The 26903-nt window shown below is 40.3% G+C and overlaps 1 protein-coding gene across 2 annotated transcripts in view; it reads left to right on the top strand.

The window, feature by feature from the left end:
• Positions 1-26903, top strand: part of LOC135991313 (glypican-5-like) — a 368669-nt gene that overhangs the window by 69167 nt on the left and 272599 nt on the right. For both annotated transcript variants that reach the window (XM_065639812.1, XM_065639811.1), the window contains exon 3: positions 18368-19062. In XM_065639812.1, the coding sequence (XP_065495884.1) occupies positions 18368-19062 (695 nt within the window). The remainder of the gene's footprint in view (positions 1-18367; positions 19063-26903) is intronic.

Raw genomic sequence — 26903 nt, 5'->3', positions numbered from 1 at the left:
TTTTTCCTGTGTGGCAGCTCCTTCATGATGATTGCTTGCTGTCCCAGAAGCCCGTGCCGTCCCGTCCCAGTTAACCACAAGATCCAAAAATATATTCTGAAGGCTCCCTGGATATTTCTGTGGTATTTTAGCAGCTTTCAGCTAAATCAAATGTCAGATTTTGAGGACCAGTGGGTATACACTTTTGCAAACCTCAACGTCCTGTTGTCATACCAAGCCTTTAGTCTCTAGGAAGATGTAGATAGATGTTTGTCTTGGCCAGTGTGACAGACTGCTTGGCTATTGTACTGTGTCTGAATAGTGTAATTGGGATCGGAAAGTGAGTGCTCAGATGCTGTAGAGAAATGTATAATGTTCATGAACCTGTTATAAGAATCAACATTAGCTCAAGTATATTAAATAACTCCAAATTTCATGAGGCTCGTAAATATGTATTTATTCTGTTCTGTTCAGGATCAGATTAAGGGCTCCTATGAAGTTCTCCTTTGCCATGCTGAGCTCTCTGCTTCCATCATCATGCTGAAATTCCCCAAGTAGCAGATCTGTACCTGGTCTCTGAAGGAAAGATGGAAAACCAGTCCTGAAGGTCATATCCTCTAAATTTGGAAACCCCTTCACCTGCTGCCACTTGTATTTTAGTGGCTTGTGTCTCCTGCTCTGTTAGTTTTTTTTCTAAATTACTGCTTGGTGTGTTGCAGTGCAGGCTTTTCAGAATTGGTGAATTTCCATTTCTGTGACACTTTGACAGTCTCTTGAATTGGGAAGCTCTTGGTTCTTACAGAACTTCCCTCCATGAGGATGGGGGTGTTTTTCAAAGTGGTGCGTATCTGCTTCTCCAAACGCTCCCATTTGAAAGCCGCAGGTAGCAGGACATCTGTTTGTTACCTGTCTGGTCATGAAACCTGTGTTTCTGTTGCGTGAGGGTTGAGAAGTTCGAAGGGAGGTGCTCAGAGCAGAGCTCCCTTCTCTGGCCTCCTGCAGGATCCTGTGGCCAGGGCAGCACTGGGGAAAGGAAGGGTAGGAATGGCACCTGGTTAGGGTTTTTCAAGTCATTTCTGGCTCAAATAAATTTTCAGAAAGTTCTTCCTGATCCTTAATTGCCTCAGTAGCATCTACCCCCCTTTAATCTTTGTTCTAGGTGGGGCATGTCTGTAGGAATAATGCTATCCCAGAGATACCCAAGTTGTAACATCTCCCTTGGTTGGCAGGATTAGACTACAGACTGTGCTTCCACCTATAACGCTGCCCAGAACCAGCAGTTGCTGCTGGCATTAGTGTGGAGGGTCTTCCAGTAAAAAGGTATTGAACAGAAACTTATAGAGGAATTTGCAGGTAGTTACAAATAATGTCTCTGCACTAAAAGTGGTGAAATGTGGCAAACTTGAATGCGGTGGTCATGATGTCCTCCTAAAGTTTAGATGGTGTTCAGGCATTGAGTGGAGTGACACAGGCAGGCCGGGGAGTGCTGTTGCAGATGGTGAGATGGAGTAAGCGAAACCAAACGTGTTAGGGCACGATATTTCAACAAGACTGGAAAATTATTGGTCAAGGCAGAATATTGGTCCAAAGCTGCTCCAGGGGAGGTTAAGACTGGACACGAGGAAGCGTTTCTTCACTGAGAGGACGGTCAAACACTGGAACAAGCTTCTTAAAGAGGTAGTTGTTGCCCCAAGTCTACCAGTGTTTGAGAGGCATTTGGACAATGCCCTTAACACGCTTTAACTTTGGTCAGCTCTGAGATGTTCAGGCCGTTGGACTAGATATGATCATCGTAGGTCCCTTCCAACTGAAATAGTCTAATGTTTTCCCAAGGAGCTGGTTTATAACCTTTCCCAGAATAGATTAGTCAAGTCAACATTTTTTTCTGTGATCTTATGAAGAATGTCATTATATGAGATTGATCTGAAAGACAAGATAAAACTCTTCAACAATTTGACATTTGCAGAATGAGAAGGCAGGAGATTTGTCAAAGGCATTAAAGTAGCCTTATAGAATTAAAATGATTTTGCAAAGTTTAAGACCCTGTTTCAGAAATCCACTTCCTTGGCAGAAAACTAAAGTGTGCACTGAAGTTTTATGGGGATTTTGTAATTTAAGAACTGTATTGCAGAAATGGGATAAACGTTGTGTATGCCAAAATGCTTTTTTGAACTGGGTGTAAAATGCAGCAAATATGTTTTTCTTCAGGGCTCAGATTTTCTTACACTTTCTCTTACCTTCTCATTTTCAGTCTACCAGTGATTTCCTTATTTGGTTGGTCCTCTCTTGATTACTTTCAGCACTTCTGAAGAGTTTGATCCCATCACGGGGTTATACAGATAAAGTTTCATGCCAAAGGGTCTTGCTTAAAATAAGCAATCAGTTCTGGGGCTTCAGAGAGTAGAACTTAAACAGTGTGAGGTGTCTATTGAAATGAATTTAAAGAGCCAGAAAAAGTGGAGAATCTACTTGATCATGAAAATTGCTAAGTCTTGTAATTTCTCCTGAAAAAAAAATCAACAAGACTGCTGTCAGAACATTTCACAGTGGTGATTCCTCCCCTTTTAAAATTTCATATCTACTTTTTTTTTTTCCTGAAGGGACTGAAAATGCAATACCTAAATGACTAGCATGCAAAAATTGATTTGTATTGATTCCATATGACCTTGAAATGATGATAAGCATTTTAAGAAGATAAATTCTTCATAGACCTTCTCTTCTAGTTAAGCATCTGTTTGCTCCCCATATGTTAAGTGTTTTTAATGTAATATGAATGACACAAAGTTAGGATAGAACTGAATGATGAAAGTTGGCTGAATTTGTAGGACAGAAGAGAAAGCTATGGAACTGTGGAGCTCTCTGTACTTGCTGTTGAAAATTAAACTTTTTATGTTATGAGAGAATAAGAGTAACTGATGGAGTTGAATGTGTTAGAACAATGTACTCTTAAAAAGCTGGGACTTTGCTATAGTGAAGTGAATGGCTGCATATTTGAAATAGTTTCGCGATGCTCTTTTTGTATGTAACATGTGTTCCTGTCACAGCTTTGAAGTGAAATTTTGGGCTTCATACCTGACTGAAGAAAGCAAGCTGGCAATAAAGTGTTCTACCTGAGTGTATCTGGAAGTATGGAGGCAGTTGCACAGGGGTAACAGATGGCAAAGTAAAATGTGACTTATAGCTGCAGCTTACAGTTGCAGAAGTCATCTGTCGTAAGCTGGTCCCTCTGTATCAGGGATGCTTGTGTCTCAAATGCCTTCCAGCTCTTTTCCAGTTTAGGCAGCTCCCCAAACTTCTTTGCAAACTAGAGCACTGAGTAATATTAGACAGGTTGTTCACAATGGGCATGTGATAGAAGCCAAATACTTTTCTTAGATGTGTCCAGTGTTTCCTGTAGTGTATACTGAGCTTTGCATGTCAACCTCTTCTAACCCGTCAACCTCTTCTAACCAGTCAACCTCTTCATTTATGAATATTTTCATTTTTCTGATTCATTGTACCACTGCTCTGCAGTGCTTCTTGCATTCGTGAGACTGGCTCATTCCCAAAAGCCACTGCTGGCTTAATCGGGGCTTGTTAAGACTTCAATACTACTTACGTCTATCACAGTTTCGGTACTTTGGTTCTGAATACTTGTTTGCTAAACTCCCTCTAAAGCTATTTGGAAAGGGAAGATCTGACATGTAATTAGGGACAGCATTCTATTGCTGCAGTCAGTCTCAGTTCCCTAGTTCATGTTGGAAGCCTGCTGTAGTGTAATGGCCAATTTGCTTTCATTATCAGATTGATTTATCTGCAACTCTTATTTTTGCCAAAGTTGTTGAGTAAAAGATGGCAAAACTTAGAACAGAACTGTAAAAGCTGCATATATACGAGAGGTTTTAACAATCTCATATTAAAACTTCAGTATGACAGACGCATGTGATAGAATCTTTGACCCTCAATTCAGAGTATAATATTTCTGTAGCTGAGTTTCTGTCACTATTGACCCATGGTTAACCAAAACACAGTATACAATGTAATGTACCAGATACTTGTAAGCAATAAAGGAAGCAATACAGCGATGACTTCAATAATGCAACATGAGAAAGTAGGAGAAGAAAACTATAACGCATTCTCACAAAAATCTGCCCTCTATTTCTGTTTGGGCCTGCACTGGGATAACTGAGAACATCAGTGGTCCTCGGGAGGTAAAGCTTATGCTTTGATACCTTTGTGGATCATGGCCCAAGTTGAAAATGTACATTTCAGGCATAAAAATTGAGAGGACTGTTCCTTCTTGCGGGAAGACACTGAAAAGGAGCAAAAAAGTTCTGTGAGAACTTTATGAAGCATTTTCTGAGAGTTTGGACATACTAAGGAAAAAGGGTGCCAGAAAAGCGGACAAAATCAGTTGTATGCACTTTTTCATATAGGAATAAACAGGTCCTGTGAGAAAGGAAAACTCTCTGAGTTCAGAGAACGGTCACACATAATGCATGTCTCTTATGTTTTGGAAGTGAGGGCACACAAGCAATTTGCTGGAGTGGGGATTAACATCTCATCTTGTTCTTGTTGGTAAGTGATCTTAGGAGGCCCCCATTAATGAAATTAACATCAACTCTTTAAGATACCACATCAATCAAAATCACAAATAGATTTTTTTTTTTTTTTTTTTGGTAGTGGTCCTTGAAGGTCAGCAAGCCCAGAGGGGAAACAGTTGCTCACTTGTAACAGCCTCGCAAGTCCCCAGAAACTCAAAGTTCAGAACTATTCATGGGAGCTTCTTAACAGGTTGTGTGACTTGGGCTGCTCCTTGCGTCAGGTCTCTTAGATGCAAGCCAGAAAGCTTAATACAGAGGAACTTGAGATGAACAAAGCAAGTCTATGAATTCTTCAGAAATTTTTTTTAGCCTGTACTTGTTCTCTCTTACAAAATGCCTCTGCTGCTGCTACTCATGCAGAAAAAAGATGTACTGAATTGTGATCCGAGCACCAATAGACTTAGGGAATGAATCAGCAGGCATGGAGTTGCAACTGTGCAACTTCTCGAATTAAACAAATTCTGTGATCTTGTGAAGCCCTGCTCGTCTCAGAAGGTGTCTGGGTATGTGTGGCAACGTTGAAATATGGTGTGAGAGTAACTTTGTTTTGATCAAGGGCTGCACACTTTTCTGCATGTAAGAAGTTTCATTTATTTGGCCTTTGGTCTTCATTTGTCTGGGACTTGTCCTATAAAATCTTTGTAGTCAGCTCATTGGAAAAAACTTACCTTCATGTATTTTAAGGAAGGAATTTTGGGAGCGCTAACAGACTTTATGTGCTTTCCCTTAGGAATAACCGGAGCTAGGTCCCCACAAAGATCTGGTTAGCTATCAAATCACCAACATCTGTTCTGCTGCCAGTGCTGACCCATATGTTCAACACATGCCAGCTGCTTTACTTGAAGGAACTTGGAGGATAAATTGAGGAGAAGCTCTTCACCATAAAGAAAAATACGTTCTATTTTTATAGGATTATTTTAAGTATTGATCCACCTTTTAATTTTCCCATCAAGAGAGGCTTTGTAAGCATGTGAAACTTTAAAAAGAAACATCCAGAATATTTTCCTAAATATCTAGTGATTGGGATTCAGTGTCTGTTGAAATCAGTCATGGAAGTATTTTCTACTATTTTTCTTCAGTAGTCTAGTGAAATTCTTTGGAGTGTAATACAAAGTCTATGAACCAGGTTAGTTTCTTCAAGCAAACATGTTCTTTCAATTACCTTATGGTGTTATGGTATCAAATGTTTGCAAAATAATCTATAAGACTAGAGGGCCAAATATAGATGTTGCAGGAAAAGTTTTTGATTTTTAAGCGTTACTTGCCTGGATCTTTTATCCAAGGCCTTTGCCTTTAAGCTAGATGACTATATACTTTTCGGTACACGATGGCAGAGCCCAGTGGCTCTGGGGACCGTACCCGAACCATGTAGCAGCCTGCAGCTGCTCTCTGGAACGATACCAAGGGGCGTTTAGAGCTGAAATTTGGGTGAGGATACTGCATGTTGCTATGTCACTAGTTTTGGTAGATAGTTGTCCAAGGATCTGAAAAAATGCAAAAGTCACTGAATTTGCAGAAGATAGCTTGTGTGAAAGACTGCCTCTGCACCAAGACTTACATATTGGACTTCTGTGTTTTCCTTAGATTAGTTTGCAAAAGCCCCCGAATGTACACTAGCCTGAGAAAGAAGGGTAGGTAACATTATTAGTAGGTTCGCAGTACTGGGAAATGAGGTTGATGTTACCTAATCCAGAATCAAAAGAACCAGCTGAAAGGCTGCGTGGCCCATGCATTTGAACACACGAGCAGTACGGAGGGATTGTGAAGCTGCCGTTCCGCGTCTGACCGCCCTGGTGAGTGATGAACCTTCTCCCCTGGCAGCCCGGGGCTGCAGCTCGGGGTGCGGGCACAGGAGCAGCTCCAGCTGGCGCCGCGGGTCAGAGTCCTCACTGCAGAACGCACAGGGGTGTGTTGCTGCTGTCCGCCACAGACAGACTGTTTTCTTTGTTTTAAAACTGTTAATAACTGCAGATCTAATTAGATTTCTTAAAAGGAGGATTTTTAAAGTCTTATTTGTGACCTTAGTTCTTTAAATGAAATCCGATGTAATTTCTTGTATTTCTGTGTTAGTACCTAAACAACAACAACAAAAAGAAAAACAACCTCCCCCCCACCAGTTTCATCTTTGTGAAGCTAATCCTGCCTCTTGTAGCTATTTTTCCTCTTAGATTTTTAGAAACAGGTTGTAATGGACCACCTAACTAATTCAGCTGGAAATTATGAAATAGTTCATGACCTTCTGGAACAAACGTATTTGTTTTCCTACTGCAACTCGAACTCCTTAATCAGTGTTGAGAAAATTATCTCTAGAGACTCCTGTCTCATTGCTTTTCTGTTAATGAAAAGATTCCCAGAAGAATGAAAAGACTTCTACATCTTCTGGCTTTCTCTTGATTGACTCAGGTTTTTTTGTTGTGTGGTGGGTTTTTTTGTTTGTTTGGTTTGGGTTTTTCGTGTGGTTTTTTAAAGTTTTTTTTTTTTCTCTTAACTAATGCACGTCTTTAAAACTGTTTTATACTTTTCTTTCTGAATAGTACTTAATATGCTAGCGATACATAAATAGAATATTGCAATTTCTTCCATGTCCCAAAGTTATTGGCAACCTTGAAGTGTGTCCCTGCCAGGAAACATGAACATGCAGTGAAGCAATGTACCAGAGACAAGTTTTAGAATGTCATTGGTACTCTGAACACATCTGGATTCTGTACGTGTTATATTTTATAATTCTCCGTAGGTAACATCCCAGTGCTCAGTGCCTTGTGGATCATCATCATTAGACACACTGTGTAAGTCAAGCAACAGAGAGAAGTCTGGTGTTTTTGGCAAGCCCCACTTGCTTGCTTTCCAAGCCCAGTTGTGTCAAATACGCAGCGTTTGAGCTCCAGCAGACCACCAGCGCAAGCGCCCTCCCTTTCTCTGACGATGGCATCTGTCCTGCTCTGGTGCTAGTACCAGGCGCTGTGCATAATGGGCACAGCTTTTACTTTCTCTATGGTTTTTGTTTGCAGGAAGGCTGCAGAAACAATTTTTCGCCTTGTTTTTTTGAAAAAAATTTTTTGAAATATTTTTTGAAAAAAATTATTCTCCTCAAGCAGTGTAAAACAGCACTATCTCTACATAGCCGCGTTTTACTTGTACATTAGCTGTGTTGCTAATTGCATTTTGGACTTTCTGGTTTTCATGTGGTAGTAGTCCACAGTTAGTATGACTTGCTTGCTCCTGAATACATTTATGTATATGTACTACACATGTTGTCATTTAACTGTTGTCCTTACCTAGGTATAGGTTCCAGTTGAGAGGGTTTTTTTTTCACTCTGTATAGACCCAGGGCAATCAGTGCAATGATGAATGACACACTGGCTCAGGCCCTCAAGCCAGCCCATACTGCGGTTGTGAATACACAGGGATTCTTCCACAAGTCTGTTTTAGTTCTGGAAACTGCACTGTATGCACTAAGTATCTCATTCCAAAAGCGCTTGTGATGAAAGTAGTTTGGGAAATCCAAAGAAAAGCGGCACCTTTTTATTCCGTCCAGCAGTCTGCGGGAAGAGATTACCTGAAAGACTCAATCCTAGAGATTGCAATGGGCTATTACCTTCATTTATAAACCAGCCTCGTGCAAGTGTGCGCAGTGCAGTGATTTGCAGCACTGAAAAATGCTTACACGTGTGGGAAGGTAATTGCTATGGACACCGAGAAAGAATGAGGTAATTGTTGCACCGTCTCCCAATGACAGTGGCATTTTTGTGTGTCAGCATGTGACACGTGTGGTCACCAGGACCAGGTACCTCCCTGGCCATCCTGGGGTGCAGGCATGCCCTAAAGCTACCTTGAGCTCCAGCTTTCGTTCTGGATTTTGGTAACAACCATGTGAGTTTTGAGAAGTGCACAGTTGCTTTAATAACCAAACTGCCGCATATTGAGAATTGTCGAAAGTGTCCAAGACTTTGGCACTGAAGTTTCTGCTCATACAAAAGAATTGAAGCCATATATACCAAGTATCTGTTCTGAAGAGACCAAACTGAGGACGGTCTGCTTTTCAGAGACCAGTATAAATCTTGGCTAGCACCATGCAAGCCTTGGATTGCTGGGCCAACACAACTTTTGGGGATGACTTCGTTTTTACAACAGTACTCAAATATGTGGAAAAAAAACCAAAACAAACTGACCCCACAGCAAGAACTTTACTTGAAAAGATAGTGAGGGTTTACCTCATCCTATAAAGTGATGATTCAGAGTTGAATTAAAAAAAACAACCAACAAACAAAAAAACCCGTTCAAGCTGTTGTTCGTTTTTACTGGAAAGCTTTTTTATTTTCTAAGGAAAAAAATGATGACTTTTCTGTTCACTATGCGTTTTTGCAACCCTGCACAGGCTTTTAGCCTGAAAAATAAAAGCAGATGCTTTTTTATGGGGCAGAAACTGTGTTCATTAGAACAGTTAGATCAGATCCACAGAAACAACCTACATTGCTTAAATTAGGTCTATCTTGAAAGAAATGTTGATGGTTACAGAGTTGTCATTCAAAGCTACTTTGCAAGTGCTTTGTGCTGTGATCCATCTTGGGAATTGTGTGCTACTTGCTGCAGCCAGTCATCACTGTTGATGTTAGTGACTGATCAAATAAGATAACATCATTTTTGCTCTGGCTGTTAAACCTCTGAAGAACTTCAGAGATAGTTATAGTTATGTGAAGAACCTGGCTATCTACAGATGTGTAACTGCTCGTGTGGTGTGTGTGTGGTTTTTTTTTCTTTCTGTCTTTATAAGTTAATTGTCCTTGGAAAGCAAATTAAAGGCATAAGTAATGTTGTTGAAGCACAGCCGTAGTTCTTTCTTCGGTTGTTTTGGCCCAACTCCTGTTAAAACTGTGAATTGATATTAATAAATAATAGCTGACAGGTTTGAACTTGGCAGATGTGAATTATATGAATCATCTTTTGGAATTCTGTTTTGACAGGAGGAGAGTAATACTGATGGCCACAGCTTTATAAAAGTCCAGCCACAGTCCTCAGGGCTTTTACTGCTCTTCTAGATCATCTTACTGCGGTGATGCTGGATGTCCATCAACCTTCTACTGCACAGATATTCCCAAAAACCTATTTGCTTTATTCATCTGTCAGTGGAAGCCCAGTGGTGTCGTAAAAGGTTAATACCACATCTGGTCTCCAGCTTTCTGCTGGTCAACTGGTCTAGTTTTACTTGAGACTACTTGCTTTAAAAAGGAGTAGGTAATTGTATCCTATAATTACAGTGTATAAAATAAGGTACAACTGCACTGAAATGCAGTATACGGAAATAATAAACAACTAAATTTAATTACCAGCTCATTCATTGTATTCACAAAATGTTTGATGGTGAAATAAATAGCAAGCAGCTCAAAATCAAGTTAGCAAACTGTAGCTGTTTTTGTGAAGCACAACATCGTTATTTTCTAGAAGCTATTCCTTATAGTGGGTGGTTTTTTTGTTGTTTTTTAAAAGCGCAGATATGGTTTAGTGCAGCAGACTGCAGAGCTTTCTCTGGTCTCTTTGATAAATACTTTTGCAGCTGATTGCAACTTTGTATACGTTGTTGTTTTGATGATGATAAAGCCAACACCATTAAGACTGAAAAATGTGTGCGCTGTGGTTACTATTACTACTTTCAGCAATTCGGGGATGTTCTCCAGCACAAAGTCTACAGAAATCATTATTTGATTGCATGGCAAAATGACCAGAGCAGAACAAAAGATTGCTGTTCCTTGCTGGATGGTTCTGTTGTTGTTAAGGTATGTCCTAGGCTTATGTATTTGCTGCCTCTTTTTCCCTTTGTATCACTGACCTGTCAAGCAGGGAACCTATTTTAAACTTGGTGATGTTACTTCTATTATTGATGCTTCCAGAATCCAAAACTCGCCAGAATAACCCAAATTTAGTGTTTTTAATGTTCATCAGTCTCACCAAAATAGAAGCGGCATATTTCCACCCGGTCTTCCTGTACAAGAGTGTATAGCAAAGAAGCTTAAGTTTAAAACAAACAAACAAAACAACAAAAAAAGTAGTAGTAAGTGTACTGTAGGACTGTTTGATTCAGAAAAGAGTGTGGGTTTGCTGGCTGAAGCAGCAGTTGGAGGGGGTGGTTGCTTCCTAGGTAATTGTGGGGCTGTGCCAAGGCTGAAAGAATAGGTTTGTGCACATGAAAACCACAAACGAGATGAATTTTGCTGCCAAGTTAGAAGTTTTCAGATGGTACTTAATGGTGTTGGTTCCTATTGCTGTTATTGGGAGTCAGTCTTCCAAGGGACCATTTGGAAATTGGTTTTCCGAAGTGTCTGAGCTTTGCCCACGTGACCAAACTGCAATAGCAGGTCATCTGCTCCGAAACTCAAATCGCCTCAGGCTTTTTCATGGCCAGTGATCAACGTGGCAAGCTGCTGTCCGAGCTCCCGGCACAGGAGAATATTGCTAAGGAAACACCGTGTATTCTTATGCTCTGGAGGTCTCGCTGCTAGAATTTTGTAAAGACCTTGCAACTTTCCATAAGTTTTCTTAAGTTAAAAACAGTCTTAAATTACAGTTGGAGCGGAGCAGAGGGTTAAAGGATGATGGTAGTAGCTTATAAATAATCCTACCCACTGATTTCTGGTTGATTGTGATTGCCCATATCTGTTGGGTATGGACAGAGAAGGAGGCACAGACTTCAGCTTGGGCAGGAATTTCAATCAGCAGGTATGTGATGGTATATTTACCTGGTGTCACCAACATAGACAAACTCATAACAGACTGTTAGGTAACAACCTTGCCCCTATGCACAGTAGTGGAAAGCTGATTTTTTTTGTCTGACCTATATTCTTGAAGGACTGATTAGCTCTAAAGACATCATGCTCTCTCCTTGCTGTCGAGGTGAGCAAATTCAAACTTCACTTCCCAAAACTGACTTTGCTTTCTTGCTTTTGAACCCATTTTGTATTGTCTCGTGTAAAGTAGCTACAAGAGGTGAGTAGAAAGTGAGAGATGCTTCCACTTGCCCCAGGTTCTGAGAGCTTCCAGGTTTTCTCTGACCGAAAATGGTTTGGAGCAAGCTTGCGGTGTTTCCTAAGAGTGGTGTTGTAGTGCCAACTACAATGTGAGACACATCATATTCTTGTAAGACTGCTGATATGTTTATTAACATGTTATTTCTCGTCAGCTTCATCAAGAGCAAATGTGTTTATGTACAGGAAAACTGCCATTCTAAAAACAGTAAAACACATGAAAAGCAGGGTATTAATAAAGAGCTTTGGCCCCCTACATTCAGCAGAATGATTCAGGATAAATCGGAAGGAAACTTCCAGTGCTTTGCATTCTTTGCTATTAGTGAAATGTCACAAAATAGAAATGAAGCTGAAAGTTATAAGTAGTTGTGTTCAAAAGCAAATTAGTGAATGGATTTCAGGTTCTGCCTTTGCAAACATGACACAAGTGGGGTTTTTTTGTGCACTTCCATTCTTTTAAAAAGTGATCTTAAGAGCTAAAAAACCAGCTCACCTGTTCATCTTGTTTAATGATGCTTTTTGAGCATTCTTCGTTCTTATTATTTTAAATATGCTTAGAGATCATTGCTTATCCAAAAAAGTAGAACTCTGAATTTTATCATTTGTGTCTCCTGTCGATGTGTGTCTGGGTGGGATTTTCTGCTGTTTACGTTGTTCTCTATGCATCAAATTGCAAATAATATGTACTTAAATTTTACTGCTGCGAAATATTAATATATTGTGCTTTATTTTGGCAAACCATAAAGATGCAGAAGATTTAATGGACTTGAAAGCACTGAAGGAGGCTATTGTTCAACAAACTGTAGCTTTCATTCATCCTGTAACTCTCTAATAAATGCAAGATGTTGAAGGGAAAGGAGCCAAATATTAGTGTGGTCCTAAGAGACCAAACAAATAATGGAGCTACTTAAATTTGTCATTCTTCTTTCATGATTACATTCAAATCTGAAATGTACGCAGATGTTATTTCTGTATAGATAGCTTCAGTGTTTGCTTCTGCTTTTGGTTTATTGAACATTGTTAAATCGGTCCAGTAATGTTTGTAATATAAAGATTTCCTTTTTTCAGTTTTTTAGAAGTTTGTGGGGTTTTAAAATTTCAGTTCAGCATGCATTCAATTATTGCCAAGCGTAGGGAATTATTGCTGCAGTGAGAGCCGTCGCGTTAGCAGGGTGGTCTCACCTTCTCGGTTCTGTGGGCAGGGCGCCAGCTCCGAGTCACACACAGCAGCGCAGTGGCCGTGACAGGAACTTTCCTTTCACATCTGCGCCTCGTGGTTTGCTCTCAGTTTTATGACTTTGGGTTTTTGAAGACGTGGGGGCTCAGACAATGGCCCCACTCTATCTCGGCCTCAGGTGCTGCGTGGCAGAACTGGTCCTCTGTGCACAGAGGTGTCTGCTGCTTAGATTGACTTTATTTTGGGAAAATGGTTCCCATGCTAACATTCCTGTGTGGGACCTGTGGAAAGAAAAGTGTGCGGATTTGGACTGATTCGTAGTCCAGCAAGTGAGAAGTTGCTTGGCCTCTTCTAATGCTCCCCATCTGGGCCCTGCAGTTGCTTACAGGATGAGGATCTCAGTAGCTTGTGAAGGTCTGGTATAGCACAGGGAAGCAAATGAACTTTCTATATGGCTGTCATATGTCAGCCCAAGTCTTCTTGGAAAACTCCTATCTGTGTGTGTTTCCCGAGACCACATCTGCTGGCCTTCGTGCACTGTGAGAAACGTGGGGTTTATGAGATGAAGGCCCCGCTGAATGCCAGCTCTTGTACCACCGTGTGTGCGCAGACCGGCCCTGCACCTGACTGAGTCGTTTCGTTGAGGTCTTTCCCTGAGGCTGCGTTGCCAGGTATCTGGGAGCCTGGAAAAAACCCCCCAGTTCCTCAGAACACAGCATGAAAGATTTTTGTGGCTGAAAGTGGCAAATCTATGTGTGGCAGTTGTGCATTTTTGATTCTTGTCCTAAGGACAGGGCTGCAGAAGGGGCAGTGGCCCAGACACAGATTTGGGGAGCTGGTGCACCTGACTGCCCTAAAAAAGAGATGACAGCGATTTAAAAACGTAAGCTATTCCTGCTGAAGTGAGTTAGCGTAAGTCATTGAATGCAGTGTTTACATGACATGAGGAACTCATCAAAGCTGTAGTTATAATACAATATTAGATATTTTTCCTTTGTACTCTTACTTAAAATCTGCTTGTTCTTTCCCTAAAAAGACCTCCAGGTGGTGAAATGATAGAAGAAATATTTGGAAAATGCTGGCACACCAGTATTAGGCAGACCGATACATACCTCCTAAATCTGTTTCTCCCTGTAGCACTGTCCTTTAGCAGATTTCTTGAGCAGAAACACTTAAACTCTGCAGCTTTTCTGACATACGGTGGGCTTAAATCAGAATCAAATCCCACTGAAGTCAAAGCCTCAAGTTGCACCAGAGGAGATTCAGATTGGATATTAGGAAAAATTTCTTCACGGAAGGGGTTGTCAGGTATTGGAACAGGCTGCCCAGGGAAGTGGTTGAGTTGCCATCCCTGTAGCTGTTTAAAAGACATATTGATGAGGTTCTTAGGGACATGGTTTAGTGCCAGAGTTAGGTTATGGTTGGACTCAATGATCTTTGAGGGTCTCATCCAACCAAAATGATTCTATGATTCTAAGTCAGTGGTGTTACACTGGTAGAAAAGCTGGTCTGAGATAAGTCAGGAATCCTTTGTGATGTTTATTGCATTAGGTATCTAAAACATAGCTGCTGGCTGGTTTAAGAGAAGTAAAACATCCTCTGTGTCAGGATGAATGTATTTCTGTCAGAAGGAAGCCATCACTCAAAAGCAAGCTGTGCCACGCTTGTGATGAATAAGCATGGATGCTATGTGTGCAAAGCAATGTTTTCCCATCTGTGTGTGCTAGACTGAGCGTAACAATTTTTAGTGTATGTAAATGCTGGGAACCAGGCTGGAAGCCCAGCATGTGAACTGGTGAGCTGCTTGGCCTGGCCGGCTCGGTGCCACGGCTGGAGCAGCAAACCCAGCGTGGCATCTACCAGAGCTGGGCTGGGCTCCAGGAGCTGCTTTTTCAAACAGCAGCAGAGGTGGGAAGTTTCCAGAGGTGAGCTGTATTTGATCAGCTGCGTTTGACTGTCACAAACGTATCGGTGGTAGTGTCAAATGTTTTGTGAGCGCATGATGAACGATTTGAGCAAAATTCTCCCCGTGGAAGGTGGTGTTGCCTGATTTATGTGATGAAGTTACTGGTATGTTAGGTCAAAATCCAAAGCTGGCTTTGTTTTGCTTTAGCTGTAGTCTTAAATCAAAAGAGGGCTTTTGAGGAACTTGACAACAAACTTCGTTCTCCACCTCCCTATTTATTTCAATACTAAAGGAAGACAAAATACATAATGTTTCCATCAAATTCTGGATGATTTTGTTAAATTTTATTTCTGTTCAGAATAAATGTATTCACAATTTATAGTACACTGTATGCTGCTGGTGGGAGGGTGGAAGCCAAAGGCTGTGAAAGATGATCACATGTTTATCCCAGTGTGTGCTTAGCCTTAAAATTCAGCTTTTTGCGAATTCATAAATGTCTGAAGTTTGCTGTATTTGACTGTACGGATGAGCATGTGGTTTTTCAGATAGTGGCAAACCTTGCTTGGGATTTAGAAACTCTATACAAGGTGCATTAAAAGCGTATAATTAATTACTTTTAAAACATAATGCTATGGTTGCCTGCTCTGTACAACCAGAACGCAAGCTGTCCATTATTACAAAATCATTTGCCTATGTGAAGCTCTGTTATATGTAAACAAAAGTCTAAGAACATCCAGCTGATCCAGAAATTAGGTTGTCTCAAACATCTATTAATGCCTTATAACAATGAAAGGAATGCTACATATTTCCTTCTGAAACATCATTGTAAAGTGCCTGCAACCACCAGTCATTTATTTTCTCTCTAGTGGTGATAAGGAAACAAATGACACCTTATGGGTATTTGCAGCACACAATCAGGAGACTTTTTTTTTGTACTACACTTCTGATGCTTGGGCCCTTTTGCAGGAGGAATGAAACTATTCTATACCATCACAATTTTTTCTTGTACGATGAAAAATAAATGACACTTAAATATTTTTGTTTCATGCTTGTCTCAGGATAATGCAGAATTTTATTTAATTGAATGTAGAATTTTCACGGTTAAAAGGTTTGAAAGTAAAGTGCTACATGGTGTCTAGTTTACAACCCAGTATCCCAGGAAACTGCTGAAATCAGTTTCCGTGGGGTGTATGTTGCCATTGACTGTTCCGCTCTCACCTTTCACTGGGGCTGTTATTTCTCAGGACAATAAGGAGGCTCGCACATTCAGAAATGCATTTAATTTAGCTTTTGGATAAGGAGGATGATGCCTGCAGTGCTGCCTTCAGGGGTGTGGAAGGTAAAGCAACAGTGTGAGACTGGTGTTGTTGGAGTCCTTGCTCCTATAATGTAGGGATGAGCTGAATATCCATGAAAGAGACTGTGTAGCTGAAGGAGGAAACTTCTAACACTTAAATGTTTTTAATATTTCTATTGCCTTTTTAGTATGATAAACAAAAATGGTGGTTAGGTTTCCCCTAGAAATAAAAATAAATACGTGGGAGTGATGTGGCAAACAAAAAATTTGTAATAGTGCAGTAGCACACAGCTAACTGCACTACAGTTTAGGTTGTGTCAATATTTCCACCATACATCCGGTTTTCAGAGTTTTTCAGTGGTAAAATGCTGCTTCAGTCAGAGACTTGACAAGTTGTTTCTATGCCTGAGAATGAACTTCCTTCTTTTTCAACTTAAGCGTATCTGAATTCTTAATTTCTAGGATATTATAAGCACTTCCAGAGTATTGGTTGCTATAAAACCAGTGGGAGTGCTGAAGTGATTCTCTGGTGTGTGTGTGTAAAATACTAATGATTTAATGTACAATGAGATATGTGGCATTATCTATCTGTTCTAGTTAAATCACCCTTTGTGGTAGAGGGATTGTAATGCTTATCATAACAAGCGAGTTAGTTGCCCAGGGAGATGTAACAGGAAGGCACTGTGCCGGCTTTGCTACAAAACTTTGCGGTGTATGCTAATCTGGATTTACAGCGTTGTATCTGCTCCTTGGCTGAGCTGATCTTTAACTTGGGTTTGTGTTACATTGCAGGGAATCACATGGTGATGTTTGGATGAATGCAGAGTAGGATTAGACTGAAAACCCATGATCTGTCCAGACCCCAGGAGGTACAAAGTGACAGGTCTCCTGCCTTGACTGGAACTACATACCACCCAGAGATGTGCAAGAACGATTTATGTCAGAGGCTTTTGGTTGTACAGCACTGGGAATGGTGTGCTTTACTGTCTTCTGTGTCATTACAAATAAGCTTGGGAACCGATCCCTTCCTTGCCCCATCTATGAATTCTAGCATCCCAGTCAGTGTTTTGGGTGTAGAACATTTACCTTCTGCGATTAGAAATATGTTAACCATTACACTCTTTTGTTTTTTTTTTTTTTAAGCCACTCAAAAATGGCATTGTTAAAGGAGATATTGTTTTCCTGGTTTTATAATTATGTTTTGGTTCATAGCAGACTTGATGTCAAGTTCTGCCCAACCATTGCCTGGTGTCCAGACCTAGCTGATGTTAACAGGGAGAGAATTTATTCACATAGCATCTCTCCTTCATCCTCAAGTTGTAGTTGTGGGCAGTGCCTCTCAGCCCCCCACTCACAGCACTGCGAAACAAAAGCCTCAGCTTGTGTTTGTATTCAGATATCTCAAACCCTTCACTGAGCTGCTGTCTGGGAGCTTATCTAAAGTTGCTATTTGTGTGTCAGCTTTGTCCAGTCCTTCCTTCTAGCATGTATTTACTCTGCATGTCAGCTCTCCGAATCATACAAGTATCTGTTCTAGAAATCTAGACCGATTGTAGGACATGTCTGCCTTATACTTTTTCCATTCTTGATGCATGATTTCATAGCAATAGATCACCTGAGGTGAAAAGCTAATACAACATTATGTTACCAAGATACTATTTTCATAAACTATTAAATTATCAAAACATTTCAAACAGTTACAGTTGGAAAGTACAGCTGATGAAAGAAGGTCAGTATTTCTGTGCATTGATGAGATGTTATTCTTTGACATTAATATCAATACACAGTGTAGTCTTATAGCTTTACAAGAAGTTTGAACATGAATTTTAACGCTTTTATTAAATGTGGATATATTATCATTGTTATTCAGTCCTATTACTCTTTTGTCTCACAGTTCCAGAACTTGCATCACATAAATAATTTTGCCTATTCAAGTATTCTTCTCTGGAGTCCTACAGGAACATTAAAAATGCTGCAGTTCTCCGTGTGTACTGAGAATGATGTCACTTGTGTGTAGAGGGATGTTTTGGAAATATATCTGGTTGAGCTGCCCCAATGCAGTGTTAGCTACAAAAGCCATCTCGGTCCCTGCCTCTGCTCACTGGAGTCTGTGGGAGCCCTGCATTCACCCTCCGGAGTTTGTGTCAGGGTCTGGCTACTGAGAATAGTCATACTTTTTTTTAAGAAAATGTTTGTGTATTATGTGTTGCCTTTAATATGGACACATAATATTTAAGTGTCTTTTTAATAATATTACTGATGAAAGCTGTATTAACTATTAGTGTATTCATATTGCAGATTTTGTGTAACTATTGATATTGCTGTTCAGGACAATATCAGTTCTGTGACTAAGATGTCAGGTGCTTGCTTATTAACCTCTATTTCTTTCTCTCCCCTGCCCCTTTTTAGAGGCCTTTGAGTCTTTGCTTCGCTTTGCTGAAAACCGCACAAGCTCCCTGTTTGAGACAGCATACAGACCTATGGCAAAAGAAGCAGCAGAGCCTGTTAAAGAACTTTTTACAGACATCTCTCTCTACATTCTGGGAGCAGAGACTACAGTGGAAAGCGCAGTATTACGGTTCTTTGACAGTCTCTTTCCTCTGGTGTATAGCCGGCTAATAAACCCAGGAATTACAGATTTATCAGAGGACTATACAGAGTGTCTACGGCTTACAAGGCAAGACATAAATCCTTTTGGACGCTATTCGAAAAACATGGTTACAGAGCTGTCGAAATCTCTTTGGGCAAGTAGGATGCTGAGCCAGGCCCTCAGCCTGGGCATCGAGGTGATAAACACGACGGAACACGCGGCTCTGACGAAGGAGTGCAGCCGGGCGCTGGTGAGGATGCAGTACTGCCCGCACTGCCAGGGCCTCACGCTCATCAGACCCTGCGCCGGGTATTGTCTGAACGTCATGCGGGGCTGCCTGGCCAGCGTGTCGGAGCTGGATGCGCAGTGGAGGGAGTACATCTCCACACTGGAGTACCTGACGAACGAGATGGCTGCCTCGCATGATCTGGAAATTGCACTGACGGGAGTCCGAAACTCCATCAACGAAGCCATCCTGCACGCGCAGCTCAACGGACCTCAGCTCTCCGCTACGGTAAGTGCTCTCTAATTATTCACTGCTCCCGTTTATCACTGTCATTATTTGATGAATGAGCATGTAAACAAGTCGATGTTGTCTTTGCGTCAGTTTTTAGTCTTCAACTAGATCTTTGTTTAATGGTCTGTGAAAACATTACAGGTAATTATGGTGGGGTTCAGCAGAGTCTACTTTGAAACGAAAGGGTTGGGGGGGAAGCTTGTTCCTTGAGAAGCAACCCTGTAAAACAGATAGCTCTGGCTTGTCTGCAGGATTTTCTAAACAAAAAAAATTTGGGTTCATTATACTTGATATCAACAGTATATTTTCATACTTTAAACCATCTGATCCTGTAACTGTAGGAGCAGTGTTCCCCGGGGCTGTATGTGGACACGCTCCACTGGAATCGGTATAAGGGCCTACAAGAGTTGTCTCCTAAATAAAGGCAAAGACAATAACTGTTTCATAATTTTACAATCCCTTTACTTTTGTGTTGACTTGAGACATCAGGATGGTGGTAATGGTTTATGAGTACAAAAGTGGGAAAAAGAGCATGAAAGAAATCAAACTTGGCAGTGTTTCTGTAAGTAAAGGATAAAAGTACATGCAAAGTAGATCCATTTTTGTAAGTGGTAGGTTGAAGAGTAAAGAATTAAGATGGTGGAAGTGTATCATAAATAGTAGCATGTGACTGGCAGGTGTTTTCTCAAGGTGTTGTAGATTAGACCAGAAGTTATTGAAATGACTAACGGTGCAGCTGACTACATCTGTATGAAGATTAACATGACTGCCAATTCAAAAAAAGTAGCAGTGTCACCTTAAACCGTCTAAAGACTAATCTAAAAAACACAGATTTCTGTGTCTCGAGAGTAAAAGAATTCTTGCTGAGAAGAAATGAGAAGGAAAAGCACAGATATAAAAATTTAGTTTGTGCTAAACTCTGGTGGCAATATTATGTAAGAGAAATACAGGGTGTTTCAAAAGGACGGACCAAATTATTTAGTAACCCGATTTCAAATTGTGTCCGTTTTTCTGAAACATCCTGTACTTCAAAGAGTCTACAGAAAGAAGCCATGGCAGAGGATGTTCTAAACTAGGGAAGTATTTTAGTAGGAGAAAAACGCCTGTATGTTTGTAACCTTCCAAGATAGCTAATATCACAGCTCTCTTCAATTTAGAACACCTGACAGAACCAGAGACTTACAGTCAGTATACTATGTAGATTATAAAAAAACCCCCAAACCATTTCTAGTGATCTGATAGAATTTTCACTTGATATTTGTAGTTATCTTAGTCCACATTGCCTCATTCTCCTTTACTTTTCATCATCAGTCTGCCAGTTTATCTGACATGCAAGGATAACCATGGAAAGTTAAGAAAATATTTATTCAGGTTATTGGATGATGCCCAGGAGGCATGTGAGCCTACATGCATTGCAGGACAGCAGGTCTTCATCATGCTAATATCTAGTTGGCAGCGTCATAAATTGTATCCCATAAAGCAGTGTTAAAGCTAGAAAACATAATGAACCATCATCTTGCATCTGCTCTAATTTTCAATCAGATGTTATTTTTATGTGAATCTAGAAGCGAAATGAAAATCGAAGTACGCTATGATGTATATTAGTTTTGTCTGACTATAGCTAGATACCTCTTAAATCATCAGATGGCTTCATTACCGATTACACAGAAGTAATTAGGAATAAACTTAAGCTTTCTGACTACTGGCAGCAAAAGTGGGCTGACTGATATTTCCTGCAATATATGCAGGATGTTACCAAATGCTAAAACATAATTCTGCGTGCCATTTGTCAGCCCTGTGATGAATGTGCACTTGCTCGGCTTACTGCCAGGGTAAAATTCATAATCCAGGTGAACATCAGATCATTACAGATGAAGTCTATGAGCGTATGGCTTTTGGCTGATGTGGAAGTAGAATTCTCTCTGAAGTGTCTTTCAGGCGGAGGATTTTCTTTAATGATTATTCAAATAATTTTTATTTGGGTCTTTCTCAGTTCCCTAGCAGTAACTTTTAAACATTTTCCTCCTTACATTCAGACTGAATTCAGAAAGCACTGTTGTGTTTGAAATTACCTTAGTTCTTTTTTTTCCCCTAAAGTTCGTTGGTTTCTCTCACTAGTGAAATCTCTGTGCACAGAAAGATTGTGTTTTGTTTTAGGTACTGCTCTGTAGGGTAGCAAATGATGCTTTCTGTTTGAGAATAAAAAAAATATGCCAGTTTGTGTTATCTTCAGTCTTCTAGTTTTTTCGGTTGTCAGCAGGGTAAGATTATATTTTGAAGACTGAGCGTGTTCGACTATTTGAGCAAGCATTGAGTCTGATGCTGATTTAAAACTTTGCTGATTAGTTACAGAGGATAACCATTATTTAGAAAATTGAGCCTAATTAAGCTGCATTTCCTCCTCTGAAGAAGCGGAAAGGAGCTCAATCTGCAGCCTGGGGATTTCCGGCTGGGAGGCGGCTTCTCGGAATCCGAGGCCTGATTCTCAATTACACAAGGACCCTTTTGGGCCACACTGATGGGATTTGTCTTTATTGTTTGTTTTACTTACAGGAAAACTTTAAGAAAATAAGATACTTTCTCTTATCCCTTCATAAAAATGTAGGGACCTTTTTCTGTTCATGCGTATGCTCTTTGAGTTCTGCAAAAGTGGAAATGTTAAACTCATGTACAGTTTCCATTACAAATGCTGTAATTGGTTTCATTCAATTATAAATAATCTATGGAAAACTCATTCAGGAAAGCAGAGCACTCCTAGTAATTTTCATTTATCCTGGGGCAGCCTTAATTACTGTACCTGCCCTTTTAGGAAATGTTTTACATTTTTTAATAGACAATATGGCTAAATATTAGCGTTCTTTTTTAGCTTGCTACCTGCCTGGATGATGATGAATAATGGAAAGTTGGATAATGTTTTCTTTAGAACAGGAGGAAAGGGTGAAATAAACCAATGAAGCAGTTAGGGTACTTTGCTCAAATGAGGTGCAGTCAATTACAATTATTTTTTTTAATCCTATTTGTATGATGAGTGCATCACTTCAAGAGACTGGCCTCTGCTGATCTTGTCCATTATAGCCAAGAGAATTGCCCAATTTGCCAGGATAGCATGCGTGAAAGGTCACTTCTAAGATATTAGTAATGTCTCCTTAGATTCCTCCAGAACCTGCCGTGCCATTTGTCTGATGATACTGGCCCGCATCCAGCTCACTTAACCTAATGCAGCCAGCCAGGGGCTGCAGCATCAGCAATCATTGCGTTCTGGTTTGTCTGCTGGAATCTAATTGTCTTGTGTATTGGTAGGAGTCCTGACTGCTTCTTGGGGCCAGCTACAGAGACCAAGTTTGTTCACCCTTACTTATTTTTGACACTTTTTCTCTTGGTGTGTGTGGTGTGGTTGGTAGTTTGTTTCCTTCTGTGTCTTTGTTTTAAAACTGGTCTCACTTTTCATGTATTAAGTCTACTATGTTGCTGTATTCCAAAGTCTGCATCATTCCTGATTTTTAAAAAAAAAATATTTTTATTCAAAGCAAAAGTAAAATACCCTCAACTAAAATGCAGGAAGGAGGAGAGGCGGTTTGGGGGTGCGTGCTGTGGCCACCGGCGCTTCAGGTCAGTGTTTGAGCAGGTGGTGTAACAAATGCTGTGTGTGCCTGTGCTCCCTGGTGTCTAGTCCCACTAGGATGAATCTTTCATTTGCTAGATTATCTCAATGTATAGGATGCTTTTGCCCACATGGGTGAGCTCTGTGATCCTGGGTCCCCTCTGGGTTTCTGGAAATGGCGATTTGTTCCTTGTTCCACAGGTGGGTGCCTGGCAGGGACTGTGTATATCGGCTGCCGCTGGTGGGTCACGCTTCAGCAGTGAGCTGTGTGAGGCCGCCAACTCTGATATTTGGTGCTTTTCTCTATGCCTTAATTCAAAGGGCAGGGAGGCCACATGAAATACCTCTTCAGAACAGCAAAACTCTGTACTGCTAATGCTGCTATGTACCGGTGCTCCATTTGTCAAGGGCAAAGCAGAGGCGAGATTTTCAAAGAAGAAACACTATATGGTCTGAATTCCACTTCAGCTCAACAGAATTTGAATGCATAATTACCTGTTGTTCTTTTTGAACATTTTTCCCAGGTATTGCTACAACTTCTACTCTGCATGTGGCTTCTTGTGAATCCTGCCTGCCCGCCCACATAGTGGAAAATGGAAAGTGATGTGTGTTGGCAGAAATATTTAGAATATGGGAAGGCAAATATTCCTCTGTGGTGTTCTTGCTGCATGAAGTAAATAAGCATAAAGTACTTAACTTCTTACTAATGTTATAATGGCTAAAAATGTATTAAAGGAGGAGAATGTAAAAAACCCACAGACCTAATATTTTTAGAATGCACAACTGTTATACAAGACAAAAGTCCAACATATTGTGTTTCCTGATTATAGGGGTAATAAAAGCAAAAGCTAATAGAAGGCTTGACAGAGGCGGGGATTGTAAAACTTAGATATGATCAGAGATCAGGCATCAGGAGAAAGCAAGATCTGTGCCGTGAGCCATTTAACTTCTTGAATACAAGCTTGCCAATTAATGTGCTAAAAGTGATATTAAAAAAAGTGAGAGAGGAATAAACTTTGGAAGAGGAGCAGATAGAGGCAGGAGAAAGAAAGGAGGTGAGGAATGTTTAAGATGCACAATACTAGTAGGAATTCCAGGAGTGTCAGGAAGAACAGAGTTAGTGACAGAGAAAAAAAAAATGGGATCAAAATCACAGAAATCAATGACAGTCTTTTCACAAGTTGTGAAGACATCAAGGAGAAGGATGAGTGATATTGAGCAGAGATTTACAAAATACTGGTGTTTTAAAGGGGATTGGCTTAAGGTTGTAATGAAAGGGGATGATCTGATGCCTCTTTCTGGCAGATCATTTGAGTGGTGGTTCTTAACATTTTTGTGTTGCTCATGAGAAATGCAAGGAAGGCACGAGAAGGTGAAAGCTGGTAGCAGGGACTGTTGGTCTTAGTGATGAAGACAAGACAGACAAAGCAATTAGGCTCTCTGTGCCTGCCCGACGACTTCTGCTATGGTCATTTGCAATTAGAAATGTAACTGGGAGCTGGGGAGGCAAAATACGTAGAATTAACAGCAAATTAGAACTTAGAGCAATTTAAAAAATCAACAGAAAATACTTACAGGTAGATGGTCAGTCTTGGTGGCTGTTCCATCAATCTCCTCCCATCAGTGGTTTTAAAAATTGTATTTCTGTTGCAAAGCAGGTAGTTTTACAATGCATGCCCATCACTCTCCACTGTCTTCTAGACTTGCTTCCCTGGAGCCATTTCAAAATGCATTTATTTTGTTGTTTGTGTATTACATGATTGTTAATGTTTTGAGTTGGAAATTGTTGCTGCTTACCACTGCATGGTACTTAGCACTAAGGAGAGGGGCTGCTTTGCAGGTGAATTCAAGGAAGGCCTATAGTTATCTGAGGTATTCGTTCTATAGGTGGGTATGACTGGGAAGGCTGGAGGAGTTGGAGAGAGCTGGGAGGCACTGCAGAGTCTAAGACGATAAAGTGTTGTGTTTATAGAAGCACTGAAAGAATAGCTAGTTTGGTTCTTCCGTTATGCGTATGAAAGAGCTGTAGTCTCTCGTCATATCTTGAAAAACAAAGGGAGGGAGCTCATGCGATTTGCTCTGTAATATTGAACAAAAACTCATTGATAGAGGTAGAACTAGAAATGAGGAAATTTTTTTTTAGTTCTTAGTATGGTACTCTGACAGCACCTCAGTTTTAGAGACATCGGCGAGTAGACTTCCAGTGTTCTGTACAGGCACACGTATCTTTAGCCAACTGGAAGTTGCGGAGGTTTGATTACTGTTGCATTTAGCTGAAACAAGTAATCCCTGCTAAGAAGCAAGTTATAACACCTTTGGTACTGAACGAGCAAACTATAGAGATATTTACTGGCTTCACTTTGAAGATGGAAAGGGGCATCTGCCTGTGAAAGAACGTACTTGGTATAACCCGAAATGCCCGTGTTGCTGTGGAGAGATTGAGCCAGAACTTGGGAGGGGGGGGATTTGGAAAGAAAATTAAGATCTTGCCACAAATCTTCTGGTTAAAATTCAGCAATGTATGGAAGGCTTACAGAAAATAATTTAGGTTGTCTGAAATCATTAGGAATGGAGAAGAAAAAAAAAAATCCTGAGAAATAAAAGACCTGAGACCTGTTAAAATGGTCACCTTTAGGAAAATAAAAGCTTAGAGAAAAGACTGCCAACCTTACAGCAGCAGGAGATTGATGCACAGTAACCTTTCAAATTTGAAAAGGAAATGGCAGTACTATGAACAAAACAACTTTGTGCTGAGTGAGTTCACAGCAACAAAGAGTTTCTGCCAGCTAGTAATGAGCTACTTGATTAAAGACATTGAACAGTATCATAAAACACTCCTGGAGATTTTGGAGAACACTGAGAGCTGAACTCAGGTGCTTACTTCCTGCAAGTTTTCCAGTTCAGATGTTCAACACCAGCTGTCAATAAGTATAAGAACCATACTTAGCAGAGGCTAAAGCAGTATATTCAATTGTGGTTTGATTGTTGAAAATAAATAAAAACATACAGTGAAAGCTATGTTTGTGCAATATTTGCACTAGAAATGGTATTTAAAATGACATTTTTATTTTTCTAAGCACCTTAACCAGGAAACCTCCTTGAAAATGGAAAACTGAAGAAATGCCTGGCCATGGTGAGGTATCTGTAAAAGATCTTGAAGGCACCAGAATGGTCACCCTATCGAAGCTTAGTAGTGCTGCTTGTGGATGTGATCTTGAATGGCACGATCACTTACGTTGAAGTCATGACTTTGTATATTTTGTTCTCATTACCTTAAGTTACATGAATGTGCATCCAGTTCAACTCCTTTGTGAATCAAGGACAGGAAGAGACCTTTTAGAAACCTGGTGAGTTGCGCTGAAGGGACACCTTGTAATGTAATGACCCATTTCTGTGCAAAAAGTAAAAGAATGGCTTTCACAGTCATGTAAGATATAAAAATACATCTACGTTAAAATGTTGTTTCCCTTGGCCTTTATACTCTTTAAGATACTATTCTCATCTTATGGTCAGTCGTGAATGAATTTTTAAAAACAAGTAGTGGAACTATATATCTGGAATCAACTGAATTTCATGGAGTATGAGCATCTAATTCTAGTAGTGAGCTTTTTAAGTCCTGCCACGTGCTATTTTCTTGATTTAAAAGCATTGTGACACGAGTACTGTAGAAGTTTTTCTGGAAATAATAATCTGAATTGTTTAATGCATTTGCCTCGTTCCCATCTGTTAGAAAAGTCTTCTGGAGAATTAGAGCTTGTGGAGTGTCGAGCAGCTCTTTTAGGGGCTGCAAGGAGCTTTCTGGCCTGTGTTGGCTAATGACAGTTCTCTTCCTTGCAGAGGTTTGATACCAGAGAGTAGCCTGATTTCCTGGTGTTAAGGACCATCTATCTATACTGATGGAACTGCTTGAACTTTGTTTATGTAGAGAATAATGTCAAGATGAAATACATGTATTTCCAAAATTGAAATTATTAGAAATCAGAGCAGGAATAAAAACATGCTGTATAATTACAGCTGAGTTGATTCTGAGAGCGCGCTATTTGGTATTATCTAGCTATCATGTTATTTGACTAAACGTGTAGCTAAGGATTCGATTTCACATAAATTGTATAGCTTTAAGTTTGCTTTTGCAGAAGTCGTGATTCATTTGGATGTTCATGTCTCTTTGTACCCAAAGGCATTCCATCGCAAGTCACAGCTTACCTCCCAGCGGACTGCTGGCTTGTTGATAGTCCCT

Source organism: Caloenas nicobarica, chromosome 8 (assembly GCF_036013445.1).
Source record: "Caloenas nicobarica isolate bCalNic1 chromosome 8, bCalNic1.hap1, whole genome shotgun sequence".
Taxonomy (NCBI): Eukaryota; Metazoa; Chordata; class Aves; order Columbiformes; family Columbidae; genus Caloenas; species Caloenas nicobarica.
Note: the sequence above shows the minus strand (reverse complement) of the source record. Positions and strands in the feature narration are given on the sequence as shown.